General features: G+C 39.7%; 1 protein-coding gene across 4 annotated transcripts in view; it reads right to left on the bottom strand.

The window, feature by feature from the left end:
* The window catches only part of CERS3 (ceramide synthase 3), a 113,295-nt gene that overhangs the window by 53,465 nt on the left and 42,946 nt on the right, over positions 1-16,884 (bottom strand). For all 4 annotated transcript variants that reach the window (XM_027571436.1, XM_027571435.1, XM_027571437.1 and 1 more), the window contains 2 exons: positions 11,906-12,023; positions 5,787-5,905 (listed from right to left, as the gene is read on the bottom strand). In XM_027571436.1, coding sequence (XP_027427237.1) covers positions 5,787-5,905; positions 11,906-12,023 — 237 coding nt within the window. The remainder of the gene's footprint in view (positions 1-5,786; positions 5,906-11,905; positions 12,024-16,884) is intronic.

Below are 16,884 nucleotides of genomic sequence, written 5' to 3'. Positions count from 1 at the left end.
TATGATACTGGTATTGCAATTTTGTTTAAAATAGAGTCCTTATCTCTTAGAGATACATACTAAAATATTACAATGAAATCATACAAAATCTGATATTCGTGTCAAAAGTAACCTTGGATGAAGGTGGTCAAAAGGAACGCACTCTCGGTTACAGGACACATAAGTATGGGGAATGTGAAGTGCAGTATGTGACTACAGTTGAAGCTTCCCTATGGCATATTTAAAAGATGCTAAGTAGATCCTCAAGTTCTCATCACAAAGAGGAAAAAACATTTTTTTTCTTTTTGTACCTCTATGAGATTATGGATGCTAACTAAACTTACTGTGGCAATCATTCCACAATATATGTAAGTCGAACCGTCACACTGCATGCCTTAAACTTATGCAGTGACGTATGTCAACTATATCTCAATAAAACTGACAGAAAAAAATTTACCCACAAAAACAGCCTGTGAGGGGGGTACGGGGGACACGGATGACACAAGATTGCCATCAGTTGGTAATAATTAAAGTTGGTGATGGGCACATAGAACACACAGTTCATTATACCAGTCTTTCTATTTTTGTGTATGTTTATAACTTTGCAAAGTAAAGTTTCCAAAAAAGTACTGCTATTTTATTTCATGATTGCTGAAGCAACAATAATATTAAAAATAATATTTGTTGGGGCTCCTGGGTGGCTCAGTTGGTTAAGTGTCTGCCTTTGGCTCAGGTCATGACCCCAGGGTCCTGGGATTGAGCCCCGAGTCGGCTCCCTGCTCAGTGGGGAGCCTGCTTCTCCCTCTCCATCTGCCCCTCCCCCCTGCTCATGAGCTCTCCCTCTCTCTCTGTCAAATAAATAAATAAAATCTTAAAATAACAATAATAATAATACTTGTTCCTTATTCTTGCATAGTGCCTTAGAGCGCTTTCTTCAACATGCCTGAAAGCTAAGTAAGAAAGAGGAAGGCAGACATACACCCATTTTGTAGATGAACAATCAGGCTCCTTAAAGGCAAGACCAGTTCCCCCAGTTCCCCAGCTCCCACAGCTAAGCAGTAACACAGCTGAGGCTGAGTGCAGGTCTCTGGACTCTCAAGCCAGTGATGCTTCCTGAACACTGACTATAGGCTAGATGAGATAGTCTTTCTTCCTGGCTTGCTTTGATAGAGAAAGAAGTCGGGTTCCAGTCTTCAGAAATCGTAACCATAAAAATACCCAAAGAGCATTTTATAAAATGAACTGGTTGAGACCTGTCCATCCTTGTTATATTTACGGCCGGTCCTGCAAAGGCCCACACTTAGATGCAGGCAGCATGTCTTTGGCTCCCGGGATTCTCACGGCCAAATGGAAACAGAAAAAGTAGGATCAGACCTGCCGGCCACAAAGGAAGCCATAAGTCTAGGTGGCACATCTCGAATTATTCGTTTCTCCAGCATTTACTGACCTCTTGACTCTGCACCAGGCCCTGTGCTAAGCCTGCATGTGTTATCATATGTTTATCTTCACAACAAGTTTATGGACTAGGAACTGTAATTAGCCCCTCTCTATGGATAAAAAGTAGACAAGGTGGCTACCGCAGAGGGACACAGAGGTTGGGAGAGATCACAATAACTCCCCCGAGGCCGTGCAGTGGCCATCAGATGTAAGTGCCAAAACGAGGTGTTGCATTTTCCTCGACTGACCTGTTAGGCTTCATTACACTATCCCAGGGGTTCTCAAAATGTGTGCCAGGTATTCCTGGTGTCAAAATATTTTCATAATATGACTCCTGTGTTATTGTGATTTTCGCTCATCCCCTCACAAGTGAACAGTGATTTCCAGAGGCCCCAAGACAGGAGACGCCATCCTTGCTCCGAGAGCTTGTGTACTCTTATGTTTTATAAATGTCTCAGCCTTCGTTTCTAGTATCGGTAGCCATAACACACATGAGCAAATGCTCTTTGGGGTCCTTCTTAATTTTTCAGAGGACAGAAAGCTTCTAAAACCAAAAAGTTCAAGAACCGCTACTCTTCACTAATTATGAGATGAATGACAAAGTACTTGTTGAAGCTGTTTTACTAGTTTCAGATGGAAAAGGTAGTAAAGCTTCCCCCTTTTTTTTCCAGGAGAGGCTGAGATAAACATAATTGTAAGGGAAAAAAAATTCTTGGAAAAAAGAAAAATCCAGAAATTGATTGGTCAGGCCCAGATGGCAAGTGCAATCAGGGGGCAATGGAGAGAGAAGATGCCAAGGCCAGCAGTGGGGCTCAGGAGGGGGCAAGGCCCAATGGATCAGGCAGGGACATGTCCCCAAGGTCAGCTAAGGCAAGGTGGCAGCCCAGCCAGCTAGAGGAGAGCTCTCCCTCCGGGGCTGGGGAAGCTGCTTGCCTATCTACATCCGCTACTTGAAAATTACCTGGGATTTTTATAATAAACTTCTTGCTGCTAGATGGAAATCAGCTAATATGAAGTTTACTTTAAAAATAAAGGATGCACTGTGGATTAAAATCCTGAATTCTGTGGAACAGGGTTTAGGGGTCATTTAAAAAAGTAACCAACTACAATAGCCAAGATATGGAAGAAACCTAGTGCCCATCAACAGATGAATGGATAAAGAAGATGTGATACGCGCACACACACCTACACACAGTGGAATACTAGTTGGCTCTACAAAAATGGAATTCTTCTTTCTCTCTGACAAATAAATGAATAAAATCTTTTTAAAAAAGTGAAATCTTACCATTTGTGACAACATGGATGGAGCTAGAGTATTATGCTAAGTGAAATAAATCAGACAGAAAGACAAATACCATATGATTTCACTTACATGTAGGCTCTAAAAAAGAAAGCAAAAGAACAAATAAAACAAAATAGAAACAGACTCACAGATACAGAGAACAATCTGGTGGTTGCCAGAGGGAGAGGGTAGGGGAATGGGCGAAACAAGGGAAGGAGATTCCAAGGTGCAAACTACCAGTTATTAAGTATATAAAACTCGGGGATGCAATGTACAGCACAGGGGATATAATTAATAATATTGTAACAACTTTATATGGCGGCAGATGGTTGCTAGATTTCTTGTTGTGATCACTTGGGAATGTATATAAATGTCAAATCACCATGTTGTACAGCTGAAACTAATATTGTATGTCAACTATACTTCAATGAAAAAAAAGGAAGTAATCAAGGAAATGATACAGTAAACTTAAGGTGTTCCTCTTAATATTATAGAGGAGTTTCTGCCTGTTGGCGAGTAATTTGTTAAAGTTTGGTGTTGGGAAGTAAGTTTTCTGAGATTTCCCAAATGCCTGAGGCTAGGGAGCTCTTCCTGTGATTCCCACAGCACATCATATCGCTGGAGGAATAAAGTGCAGTCCCTATACAATACAAAATAGCTTGGCACTTTGCTTTAGTCTATTTATTTAGTCTATAATAGTGGTGTTCTGACTTTCAGGAAATTTGTGATATCTCTAAAGAAGAAGGTAAAGCTTACATTTTATTTGTTGGCCCACTTCTATATCCTGAATACACTGTATAATTTCCTGCTTCGTGTCTTTGCCTTACTTGAACCAAGCTACCCTCAAATCCTGATTTCTTTTCTCATGGAAATCCCAACCTATTCCTCAAGGTCAATGTTCCCACTACCTCCTCTAGGTCTGGGCTCCTCTAAAAAGCCTTTCTCGAACATGTCCAACTCTACTAACACCATCTCCTCTGACTGCCCACAATGCATCGAAACATGACCGTGGACTACACGTGTCCAGGCTCATGTGCCATTGGGTGGAATAACTGGATGGCTATTGTGGTTTCATAAGTAACAATCTTCTCTCCCTGAGTAGCTGCTTATGGCTAGTGACCAGGCCTTCCTCTTTAACTTCCCTCTTAAAATCTAGAACTCCACCCAATGTAGGAGGGTGCCCCGTACAGAGAAGACAATCTACATAACCCTCTGCATTGCCTGACTGATTGATAGCTGACAACTTGAAATTTCCTTCCCTAGCCTGAACTCTGAAGCGGACTTTCAGAAGACTCACTGACAGCCAGATTCCCAAATGTTAGGCCTTGTTGACCCAAATGTTTAATTGACGTGGGGAGTTTCTGCTTGCTAAGAGGTAAGCATTATGCGTCAAGGGGCAGGAGCATGGAGCAGAAAGAATACCAGAAAAGGAGTCGGAAGACAGGAGTGCAACAGCCCTGCCAACAGCTAGGTGACCTTAAGCAAGTTCTTTTAAGAAGCCGGACCTGTAGCTCCCCATTTCTTTCTTTTCCCTCCCGTTTTATTGAGATTTAATTGACATACGGCACTGTGTAGGTTGAACAGTTTTCATTTCTTACACAGGGTTAGCTCTACCTACCTTCCTCGACTACCTCACGGCATTGGCGGGAGGATCAAACATTATTTATAAACTGTAAGGCACTATCATGTATAAGAAATCACTAGAGATTTTCATGGGAGCGTGATTCAGCTCAAAAGTAAAGAATTAGTCCCTCCCTGGGGACTTTATTTAAGATAAGAATCATTTGCTAGAAAAATAAATGAATGATAGTAGAACAGGAAAATATAATATGAGACCATATTTATAGTGTTTTGTGGTGATAGTTTAAAGAGATTCACTCATGCCAAGCTGACATCAGTGACGACAATATTAGCCAATCTCTCAAGAGCTAAAAATCAGAGAGAAGCTATTTGGAAGACAAACCAGGCCATTCATGTTGAGCTTCCAATGGAAGCCTGTGATAAGAAATGATTGCTTGTTTCGAGACACCTTGAACACTTGGGTCTGTGCCCCTAAACATCTCCAGCATCATAGTGGGATCATAATACTCAGGTGCATACAGGTAAACTGAAGGAAACCATTAAAGCTTAGCCCCAGACCCCGTTTATGTGAGAGTCTGACATCAGCTCTCTATTCACTTCGCGATCAAAACAAAAAATATCTGGTGAAACTCACCAGGCAATGTGAGGACCATAAGAAACGGACAGAAAGAAGGGATGCTACTGGTGTGTAGAATGTGGCATCAAACATAACCCAATGAACAGACATTTGTCTGGATATAAAGAAGAAGAAAAAAATAAGAGCAATGACCTGTCCGCATTTTTCACACAAGTGTCCATTTCTGCCACCAAGGGAGTGACCCAAAGTACAACAAAATTCTACAGGAGGGAAAAAAAAAACCCCACAGAACTCAAATGAAGCAAAAATAAGTGTTATGCAGCCTCATTCCTCCCAGAGCATATTCAAAGTAGCCAGCTCTGGCAAAAATCCTACTTGGTACCCCAACAGGTGCTGACCACCCCCCCACAGTAAAACCAACTAGGAAACCCAGAGGAACTGGCCATCCAGTCCACAGGCAAGGGGTGGGAGGCTGGAGGGCGGAATGAGTCAAGTGGGACAGAAGAACAGACACCTTCCCATTCTCTGCTCTTATAATGTGATTTAATAACTGGGATGTGATTGGAAACACTTGATAAAGTCTTGCGACGTAGGGCCAACCCTTACCCTAAAAAAAAAAGAAACAGCAGTTAAGGTGTTTGTACTTTTTTTCTGGACTTTAAGATAAGTACATCATATCTCCTATTCATCTTAGAGAGTTCATAGCTTCAGCCCATTTCATCGAGAAGGAAACTGAATCAGGGATGGTAGATGAGTGACTAGCCTAAAGCACCCAGTTGGTAAGTGACCGGGCTGGGTCCAAACCCCTCTTCTGCTCCAACGTTAGTGTTCTTTCTGAGGTGACCATTCTGTTCCATATTATAAAACCGCAGGATTGCGGTTTTATAAGTCAAACAGTCAACAGTCAAAAGCTTTGACTGTCCTTCTTACCAAGCTTCCTGGAATTTCTTCATCCTGCAAGGCCTCTCTTGATTCCGCCGACTCCTAAACCATCTTTCCACCTGGCGCTCTGTCAAGTTACACTTCTTTGCCAGTCCGTAAATATCAGTCTGAAAAGGGACAACATGAATGAACAGGTGATAAAGAGTAGTCAGATGGGCAGGCAGTCAAGAGACGGTGTGATTCGGTTACCAGAGCTTGTGCCCTGGAGAGAAGAGATATTCTGTGTTAGCTCTGCAGCCAATGAATTTACTTCTTTTGCTTATGGGATCACACACACAGACATGCACACACACAGACACACCAAAAAAAAAAAAAAAAAAAAAAATCCCAGCACTCTGAGTTACTAAGAATATCAATACTCCATAATTTGGCAGCAACCCATACATTCGAGCTGCAGATGGGAGCTCACTCATTCAGCAAAGTTTTATCTAGGCTTCCTAGATACCAGGTAGAGAAGTACAGTTTAAGGTGTTAATCAGATCCAACCTCCTCATTTTTCCTACGAGAAACTGGAACACCAAGAGTTTTAGTAAGTTGTCCAAGACCTAAAATTAATAGTAAAGTGAGGATAAGAATGTAGGCTAGTACACTTTCTGTTCTTTCACACGATCTTTGTGATGGCTCCAAAAGATACGACAGGAAAAACTCAAACAGGTGTTGGCCATCACTTTCACGTTTAATCTGATGAAGAGCCCATTTTAAACTAATCCAAAATAATTCCAATCATAAAAAAAATTAAGATCGTAGAATATACTAATGATGATCGCTTCTCTTCTGGGAAGCAGAATTTATTTTTAAATTTGGAAATAATACGGATGATGGATTAGCTCAAAGGTCATACACTTGAAGCTCTCCTAGGGCCAGACCAAAAACACACATGATTGAGTGGATCAGGTCTGTTTCATGGTGGGATTTTAAGTTGTATTCTTTCGCACAGGCAGGTTTTATATGCTAAACCTATGGTGTCTTCAACTGACACAAAGAAATAAGCTCTGTAAGTTTTTGAAATACCTGCCCTCTTGATATTTCATTATCCAACACAAGTACATGAAGTATTTCCATTTCCTCTTTACTAGAAAAAATAAAATGGCATCAAACTGACCCTCACCTTCAGCGTTGAGGAGATAAGCAGGAGCTACTGACACAGCAAACAGGAAAGCACCTGCCTTGCTCCAAAAGCGCAGCTGTGAACCAGCCCTGGCTGATGGCTCCAGAGGGAAAGCACACACCCAGGATTTTTTTTCTTTAAATTTTTTTATTGTTATGTTAATCACTATACATTACATCATTAGTTTTTGATGTAGTGTTCCATGATTCATTGTTTGTGCATAACACCCAGTGCTCCATGCAGAATGTGCCCTCTTTAATACCCATCACCAGGCTAACCCGTCCCCCCAACCCCCTCCCCTCTAGAACCCCTAGTTTGTTTTTCAGAGTCCATTGTCTCTCATGGTTTGTCTCCCCCTCCGATTTACCCCCCCTTCACTCTTCCCCTCCTGCTATCTTCTTTTTTTTTCCTTAACATATATCGCATTATTTGTTTCAGAAGTACAGATCTGTGATTCAACAGTCTTGCACAATTCACAATGCTCACCATAGCACATACCCTCCCCAATGTCTATCACCCAGCCACCCCATCCCTCCCACCCCCCACCACTCCAGCAACCCTCAGTTTGTTTCCTGAGATTAAGAATTCCTCATATCAGTGAGGTCATATGATACATGTCTTTCTCTGATTGACTTATTTCACTCAGCATAACACCCTCCAGTTCCATCCACGTCATTGCAAATGGCAAGATCTCATTCCTTTTGATGGCTGCAGAATATTCCATTGTGTATATACACCACATCTTCTTTATCCATTCGTCTGTCGATGGACATCTTGGCTCTTTCCACAGTTTGGCTATTGTGGACATTGCTGCAATAAATATTGGAGTGCACGTACCCCTTTGGATCCCTACATTTGTATCTTTGTGGTAAATACCCAGTAGTGCAATTTCTGGATCATATGGTAGCTCTATTTTCAACTTTTTGAGGAACCTCCATACTGTTTTCCAGAGTGGTTGCACCAGCTTGCATTCCCACCAACAGTGTGGAGGGTTCCCCTTTCTCCGCATCCCTGCCAACATCTGTCATTTCCTGACTTGTTAATTTTAGCCATTCTGACTGGTGTGAACACCCAGGATTTTGTTGTGACATCACTAGCACGTTCCAAATGTTGCCCGATGCCTCAAAGTAAATTTAAGCCAATCGAGGACCAACATTGCGAGGGCTGAACAAAGCCTGCCTGATGGCCGGACACCCCCAGTCTGGGACCAGTCATACAGTTTCTGCTGTGTTATTGTGCAGAGTTCACCTAATTGTTCACGCCCGCAGGGTTAAGAGGAGGTAAAATTCATAAAGCAGCTCTCACACTCAAGACTGGCAAAGGCCTAATTGCAACTTCTATGTACCTCCTAAATTGCTACCTGTTATTTAATCTGCGAGAATGCAAAACAAAACAAAAACAGGATATAGCCCATATGATGCTCTGTTTCTCTGTAACCTAACTGCCCTCTCTAACACCTTTTATAGGCCAAGGGTTCGCCGGCTGTTGTGTTGTTGTTTTGTTTTGTTTTGTTTTTGAGCTCTTGAGGACACTGAGTTGGCAACCATTTATTGTTGCCTCCTTCTTGCAAGCATTGTGCTAATCATTGGGGACCTAAATGAATAATAACATGGATGTGGGCCCAAAAGTAAGAAAATAAAACAAAGAATTCTAATGAAATACCATGAGTGCTAAGATAGGGGAAGATCAGGATACCATGGGACCTAACTCTGTGTAGGCACTTCCTGAAAGTTACATATAGGCTGGATCCTGAAAAAAGCCTCAGAGAAGGAGAGAGTAAAGAAGGGAAGGTCATGTGGAGATGAGATCAAGGTGAGCAGGGAACCCCTGGGGAACCGAAAGAAGTCTGGCAGGGTAGAGCCATATGAAGAGGAGGGGAGGAAAGATGTGGCTACGTTCACATCAAGGGGGGATTTGTCTGGGATTTATCTTGGGGGGGACAGGGCATTGGCACTGATAAAGTCCCCCTCCAGAGGCATGTATGGAATGGAGGAGCAGGCATATGTCCTGAGTTGGACACCGTGTTTACTTTGCCCTTGCGTCCAAGGTCTTTGTTCTCACAGCTCTGGAGGTCTGGATTCACTAACCCACACAGCTCATCATACTCCCTCGCGGGAAGCAATTCATTTTTATTATCCCATCATTTCTATAGATATCTGCTTAATAAATGCATCTAGAAATAGCACTCAAACATGATTTGAAGCAATTCATTTTCTCTCTTGGAGCACAGATGAATTGGGTGTAACGTCAGTCTTGACAATACTGATTCCATTCACCACAATATTATTGGGATGGAAATTCTTTTGCAAACTAAAGTCTCTGGAAGTAATTTCTTTTTATTCTTTAAATTTTTTATTGTTATGTTAATCATCATACATTACATCATTAGTTTTTGATGTAGTGTTCCATGATTCATTGTGCATAACACCCAGTGCTCCACGCAGAACGTGCCCTCTTTAATACCCATCACTGGGCTAACCCATCCCCCCACCCCCCTCCCCTCTAGAACCCTCAGTTTGTTTTTCAGAGTCCATCGTCTCTCATGGTTCGTCTCCCCCTCCGATTTACTCCCCTTCATTCTTCCCTTCCTGCTATCTTCTTTTTTTTTGGAAGTGATTTCTTATTGATACATAAAACAAGCACTTATTGAACACCTACAATGCACAGAAAATTGTGCCAGATGTTATGTTTGGTATTTCTTTAACTGTCACATAGCTCTTTTCTCTCCATAGCAGGGAAACTTGATAAAGACCAAATTTCCTCATTTTAAATTTCCTAAAATGCTGACCTGAAGGTTTTGCTATAGCAAACATATCAAGTAATTGAGAGCATAGCACCATTCTTCATGTTTTATACAAGGTATTACCGAGTGCTTTATTCTCAAACAGAAAGAGGGAAAAATAATGAGGACTCTGAAAGAGCCCAAAGTTTTCATAACCACAGCTAACTAATTTCCCTTTTGAAAAATGTGAAATGATGCTTGGACGTTTATTATCACCACTGTTAACAGCAGTATTGAAATGAACAAGAGCAGTCCCTTGGAGCATGTGGAAATGAAGAACATGTGGAAAAGGCTTGTCAGACTGTCCTCATTTTAGAAAAAAAGAACAAACAAGGAAGTCCAGTACAGAACCTGAGGGCAGAAGTTACAGACAGCGCTGGCTAGCTGTGAACAATTCTGGATGCAATGCCCCATGCTATGGTCAGACCTCCACATGAGTCCACCAGACCCACGATAGAAACAGTCATTGTAGATGCAACTGAACTTAGCAAATAAAGTTCAGCACCCTTAAAAATCTATCGATCCTAAACTGTGTGAGCACATGCTCTTGACTTTTAAAATGACCGGTGATCCAACAGCCAAACTATGGAAAGAGTCAAGATGTCCATCGACAGATGAATGGATAAAGAAGATGTGGTATATATATACAATGGAATATCATGCAGCCATAAAAAGGAATGAAATCTTGCCATTTGTAATGACGTGGATGGAACTGGAGGGTGTTATGCTGAGTGAAATAAGTCAATCAGAGAAAGACATGTATCATATGACCTTACTGATACGAGGAATTCTTAATCTCAGGAAACAAACTGAGGGTTGCTGGAGTGGTAGGGGGTGGGAAGGATGGGGTGGCTGGGTGATAGACATAGGAGAGGGTATGTGCTATGGTGAGTGCTGTGAATTGTGTAAGACTGTTGAATCACAGACTTGTACCTCTGAAACAAATAATACACAGTTATATGTTAAAAAAAAAAAAAGAAGATAGTAGGAAAGGAAAAACGAAGGGGGGAAAATCGGAGGGGGAGACGAACCACGAGAGACTATGGATTCTGAGAAACAAACTGAGGGTTCTAGAGGGGAGGAGTTGAGGGGATGGGTTAGCCTGGTGATGGGTTATTAAAGAGGGCATGTACTGCATGGAGCACTGGGTGTTACACGCAAACAATGAATCATGGAACACTACATCAAAAACTAATGATGTAATGTATAGTGATTAACATAACATAATAAAAAAAAGAAAGAAAAATAAGTCACATGTAAATTTCATCAAAAAATTAACATATGCAGAAAAAAAATGACCCGGTGATCACCGTCTGTATTCATCAGAGTTTTTATTTCACCTCTCATTTTAACTATGGTGAAAATGAAACTAGATCTGCTGAGGCGCCATCTTTTTTTACAACTATTGGATTAAAACCTTTTTTTGTGGGGGCACCTGGGTGGCTCAGTCGGTTAAGCGTCTGCCTTTGGCTCAGGTCATGATCCGAGAGTCCTGCACTGGGCTCCCTGCACAGTAGGGATCCTGCTTCTCCCTCTGCCTGCCGCTCCCCCTGCTTGTGCTCTCTCTCTTTCTCTCTGACAAATAAATAAAATCTTTAAAAAAAAAAGTCCTTTTAACAAACCTTTTTGGGTTATGCAAACATTCCTTGCACTACACCATTTCATGAAGTGCATCTGTATTGTAGAGAGAACTCTGACTTTCCCGGGGAGTGGGCAGGAACACGGCGCATTTCTAAACATGGGGAGGACTTGGATAAAATAAAATGGCCTACTCACAACAGCCACCCCCGTGAACACTTTCCTAGTGTGTAATGTATATCGATGATGCCACAGTTATCAGAAGTGTTAGATATGGGCTACTCGGCCATAACTGTCAGTGGTCTTTAGTGATTAGGGTGCTTTGTGCATATCCTACCCTCCAAAATTTAATTTTGATCTTTCTACCCAAATTACGGCATTGATTATTAGTGTTAAACACTATAGTTGAACAAAATAAACTATGAACGTTGGTTATTTTATAATATTTCTGTATCATTTTATACTATGCTTGGAATGCTGTATAACCCGTCAATAGAGGGAAAAAATCCAAATGAGTCAAATCATTTGATGGCCAACTGGAATGGATATCTTGAACAGATGAGGTAAGCCACAGGTGACTGAAACATTAAGAAAGGAGATTTTTTTTTTTAAATCCCCAAACAAAGAACTTGCACTTACTTGAGATGGTTGCCTTGTGGAATGTTTGAAAAAATTCTCTAAGACAGTATTTGGTATAATCTTCTTTCGAACTTCCTCTTTAATGCCAAATGATTTTGCTAGAGGTGTAGCAATAAACCTACAAAATATGAAAGAAAGTCCAAAATCTGAGAATGAACCCAAAATGACACCAGAAAACTCAAGCCTTACTTTAGATTCCAAATGAAGGATCAGCCATTGGGGTCATGTTGTCCTTGGGCTACCTACAGCTAACCTCTGCCTTGCAAAGAAGTTCAAGGAGAGCAAATTTTGAGACCCTTTATACAAGCAATACCTTAAAAAAATAAAATACTTGTACCATTAAAAATTCACTTATGTAAATCCAAATATATTTATATATGAGATCCCAGATTTGGGATAAGCCATTCCACTTAGAGTTTCATTTTAAGACTCCAAGGGATTCAAATGAATAATAATTTTGTTATTGAAAGTTTTACTTGGAGGGGCACCTGGGTGGCCCAGTCGTTAAGCGTCTGCCTTCGGCTCAGGGTCAGGTCATGATCTCAGGGTCCTGGGATCGAGCCCCACGTCGGGCTCCCTGCTCAGCAGAAAACATACTTCTCCCTCTCCCACTCCCACTGCTCGTGTTCCCTCTCTCACTGTGTCTCTCTCTGTCAAATAAATAAATAAAAATCTTAAAAATAAATAGGGCGCCTGGGTGGCTCAGTTGTTAAGCATTTGCCTTTGGCTCAGGTCATGGTCCCAGGGTCCTGGGATCGAGTCCCACATTGGGCTCCCTGCTCTGCGGGAAGCCTGCTTCTCCCTCTCCCACTCCCCCTGCTTGTGTTCCTGCTCTCGCTATGTCTCTCTCTGTCAAGTGGATAAATAAAATCTTTAAAAAAATAATAAATAAATAAATAAATAAATAAATAAATAAATAAATAAAAAGAAATTTTTACTTGGTGATCATTGTCTTATAGAATTACTATGTTCCTATTTGAAGTTCTAACTAATGAGAAAAATGGCCTGACTCTTGGGTAAATATCAAGGAGTGGGATTGGTAGGTGGTATAACAAGTATACATTTAACCTTATAAGAGACTGACAAACTTTTCCAGGTGGTGGCACCACTTTGCATTCCTGCAAGTAACGGGCCATAGTTCCAGTTACTCCATATCCCTGCCAACACTTGGTATTAGCAGTCCTTTTAATCGCAGGACTTTACCGGTTGTGTCCTGGTTTTCACTGAATTTCCACTCTAATCTTTATTATTTCCTAACTTCTGCTTGCTAGAAGTTTCGTTTGCTCTTTTTTCTTCTTTTTTCTGAAGGTAGACATTTATTGATTTGAGATCTTCTTTTTTAATATAGGTGTTTGAAGCTATAAATTTCCTTCTGAGCATTATGTGGCTGTATCTCATAATTTTGATATTGTGCTTTCCTTGTCATTCATCTCAAAGTATTTTCTAATGTACTGTGATTCCTCCTCTGACCCACTGGTTATTTAGAAGTATGCTGTTCAATTGCCACGTATTTGCTCATTTCCCAATTTCTGTGTGTTACTGAATTTTAATTTCATTTCATTGTGATTGGAAAACACACTTGGTATGATTTCCATTTCTTTATGCTTACTGAGACTTGTCTTATGGCCTAACATATGGTCTGTCCTGGAGAATGTTCCTTGTTCATATGAGAAGAATGTGTCTTCTGTTGTCATTGGGTGCTATGTTCTAAAGATGACTGTTAGGTCTACTTGGTTTATAGTGCTGATCAAGTCTTCTATTTCCTTATTAATCCCCCCTAAGTATCCATTATTAAAAGTGAGATATTCACATCTACAACTATTTGTTGAGTTGTCTATTTCTCCCTTCAATTCTGTTAGTTTTTCCTTCATGCATTTTGGAGCTTTGTTGTTAGGTACATATATGTTTATAATTATTATATCATCTTGATAGATTTACCCTTTTATATTATAAAATGTCCTCATTTCCAGTAACAATTTAAAAGTCTATGAAAGTCTAAACCTTTGGCCTCTATGGTTGCTGATAAGAAATCAACACTTAATCTTATTGAAGATCTCTTATATGTGATAGATGCTCCTCTCTAGCTTCCAAGATTTGTTGTCTTTGTCTTTGAACACTTTGTGATGCATCTAGGTGTGGATCTCTAAATTTATCCTACTTGGAATTTGTTTAGCTTCTTGGATGTGTAGATTAATGTTTGTCATCAAATGTTAGTACATTTCTGGCCATGTATTTCTTCAAGTACTTTCTATCCTACTCATTTTCTCCTCTTCTTCTGGAACTCCCATTATGCGTATGTTGTTAGGCTTCTTGCTATACCACAGGTCTCTCAGGCTCTTTGTTTTCTTTCATTTTTTTTAATTTATTTTTTTCTCTTAGACTGCTAACTCTTCTACTTGCTCAAATATGCTGTTGGGCACCTTTAGTGAGTTTGTCATGAGTCACTGTACTTTACGACTCCAAAACTTCTCTTTGACTTCTTTTATAATTTCTTTTTTTTAAGATCCAAATTTTTATTAAGATATTTCCTATAATTTCAAAATTTAAAAAATCATCCCTATATATGCCTATATGTCTAATTACAATCTTTTTATAGTCTTGATTTAGTGAGACATTGTTCTCATTCTTTCCTTTAGGTCTTAAACATGCTTTTCTCTAGTTCTTTGAACATATTTAAAATAGCTGATTTAAAGTCATTATCTAGGGACACCTGGGTGGCTCAGTCATTTAAGTGTCCAATTCTTGATTTCAGCTTGGGTCATGATCTCAGGATTGTGAGATTGAGCCCAGCATAGGGCCATGCTGTGCATGGAGTCTGCTTGGGATTCTCTTTCTCCTTCTCCCTTTGCACTTTTCCTGCTCACATACTCTCTCTCTCTAAATGATAACAATAATGATAATAATAATAATAAATGAATTAATTAATTAAAAATAATAAAGTCTTTATCTTATAAGGCCAACATCTAGGTTTTGTAAGGGACATTTTCCTTACAGAAAGGGGATTACTTTTTCCTTGTATGGACCACACTTTCGTGTTTCTTTACATGCCTATAATTGTGTTGAAAATTGGACATGTTAATTAATATAATGTGACAACTCTGGAAATCGGATTATCCCTCTCAGAGTTTGTTGGTTTTGTGGTTTGTTATCATTGTCCATTTGTTTGTTTCATTCCTTGTTTGAAATGATCTATGAATTCTGTATTCTCTGTCATATTTGGGCACTGGAGTCTCTACTGGATTAGCTTAACTGTCATCTAATGACTAGACAGAGATTTCCTTAAATGCCTAGAACCAATAAGCCTCCCAGTCTTTGCCAAGGAGCTCTGCATACATTTTGGGGCACATCTTCAACACTCAGCTAGGCAGTTGCCAACTTTGCCTTAGCTTTCACTTCTTTGCTCAGAGCCTCAAGATCATCTAGCGGTGAGAACTAAGGGCCTTCTCATATCTTTTCTGGACATATGGAGAGCCCTGGGCATACCAAAAGCTCTACAAATTCAAGTGTCCTTCTGGTTTCCAAGAATATGTCTGAACTTTTCAAAGTCTGCTATAGACATCTTATTTTCCAGTTTTTCTTTTTAAGTGTTTTGGTTAGTCTATTGTTTGCCCCAATTGTTATTAACAACCTCAGGCAGTTCCAAAGTTAATCAGTTGCCTCTACTTGTTTTAGACAAGCACCTTCAGGGAAAAGGCTTTTCTGACTCAGGTCAAATAAAGACAGACTTATAAGGACTAGCTTCTAGGGAACCACAAGCGAGGTCAGATAATGTTATTTCCCTGGTAGTGATGCTCTGTTCTGCTCCCTTCAATGGCTGCCAGGATAGTGGTTTCCACTGAAATTATGGGCTATTGGGTTTTCAAGGCTATCACAGAGGTGAACAGGGCAGGATAGGAATAGGGCAAGTTAAAATGTCACAAACTTGTTCTTCTTTCCAAGAGTCAGCTGTTTTTCTTAAATAACAATCTCTGAATTGCTGCTAACCTTTGGTTAATTCTGAATTCTGAAAAGTTGATTTTGACAATTTTTGCTAGTTTTCTGATTGCTTTTAGGGAAGAGAGAATTTTTGGAGGCCCTTACTCTGACATTTTTGTTAATTTCCAGGGTGTAGTGGTTTTAATTTGCATTTTGCTAATGACTAATGATGCTGGACACCTTTTCATGTGTTTACTTGTCATTTGTAAATTTTTGGTGAATTATCTATTCTTTTGCCCATTTTAAAAATCAAGTTATTTCTTTGTTTATTATTGAGTTAAAGAGTTCTTTATATATTCTGAATTTAAGTCTCTCATCAGATATATGCTTTGCATATAATATATTTTCTCCCATTCTGTGGCTTGTCTTTTCATTTTATTTATATTTTTAAAAATAACCACATAGGTATTTTTGCATATCATATAATTCACCTTTTCCAAGTATACTATTCAATGATTTTTTTTAAGTAAAATTACCAAGTTGTAGAATCATCACCACAAATCAGCTTTAGAAGATTTTCATCATTCCAATATAATCCCTTGTGCATATTTACTGTTAATTCCTTTCCCTCTCACCTCTGCCCCAGGCAATCACTAATCTATTTTCTGTCTTTATAGCTTTGTCTTTTTAGGATATTTAATATAATGAAATCATACAATAATAGGTGGTTGCTTGTGTCTGGCTCCTTTCACTAGCTTAATGTTTTTGAGGTCCATTCATGTTTTTGGATGTATTTGGAGTGCATTCCTTTTTATTACTGAATAATAATTCATTGTATGGGTATGCATACATTAACAATGTCTTTTGAAGAGCAAACACTTCAGCAATTTACCAAGGGAAATAAAAGCATGTGCCCGTACAAATTCTTATACTCAAATATTCATAGCAGCTTTATTCATAATAGCTAAAAACTAAACAATCCAAATTTCCAACAACTAAACATAAATAAATTGTGGTATATCAATATGTTGAAAGACTACCCAGCAATGACAAGGAATCACTGA

The sequence above is a fragment of the Zalophus californianus genome, chromosome 6 (assembly GCF_009762305.2).
Source record: "Zalophus californianus isolate mZalCal1 chromosome 6, mZalCal1.pri.v2, whole genome shotgun sequence".
NCBI lineage: Eukaryota > Metazoa > Chordata > Mammalia > Carnivora > Otariidae > Zalophus > Zalophus californianus.
Note: the sequence above shows the minus strand (reverse complement) of the source record. Positions and strands in the feature narration are given on the sequence as shown.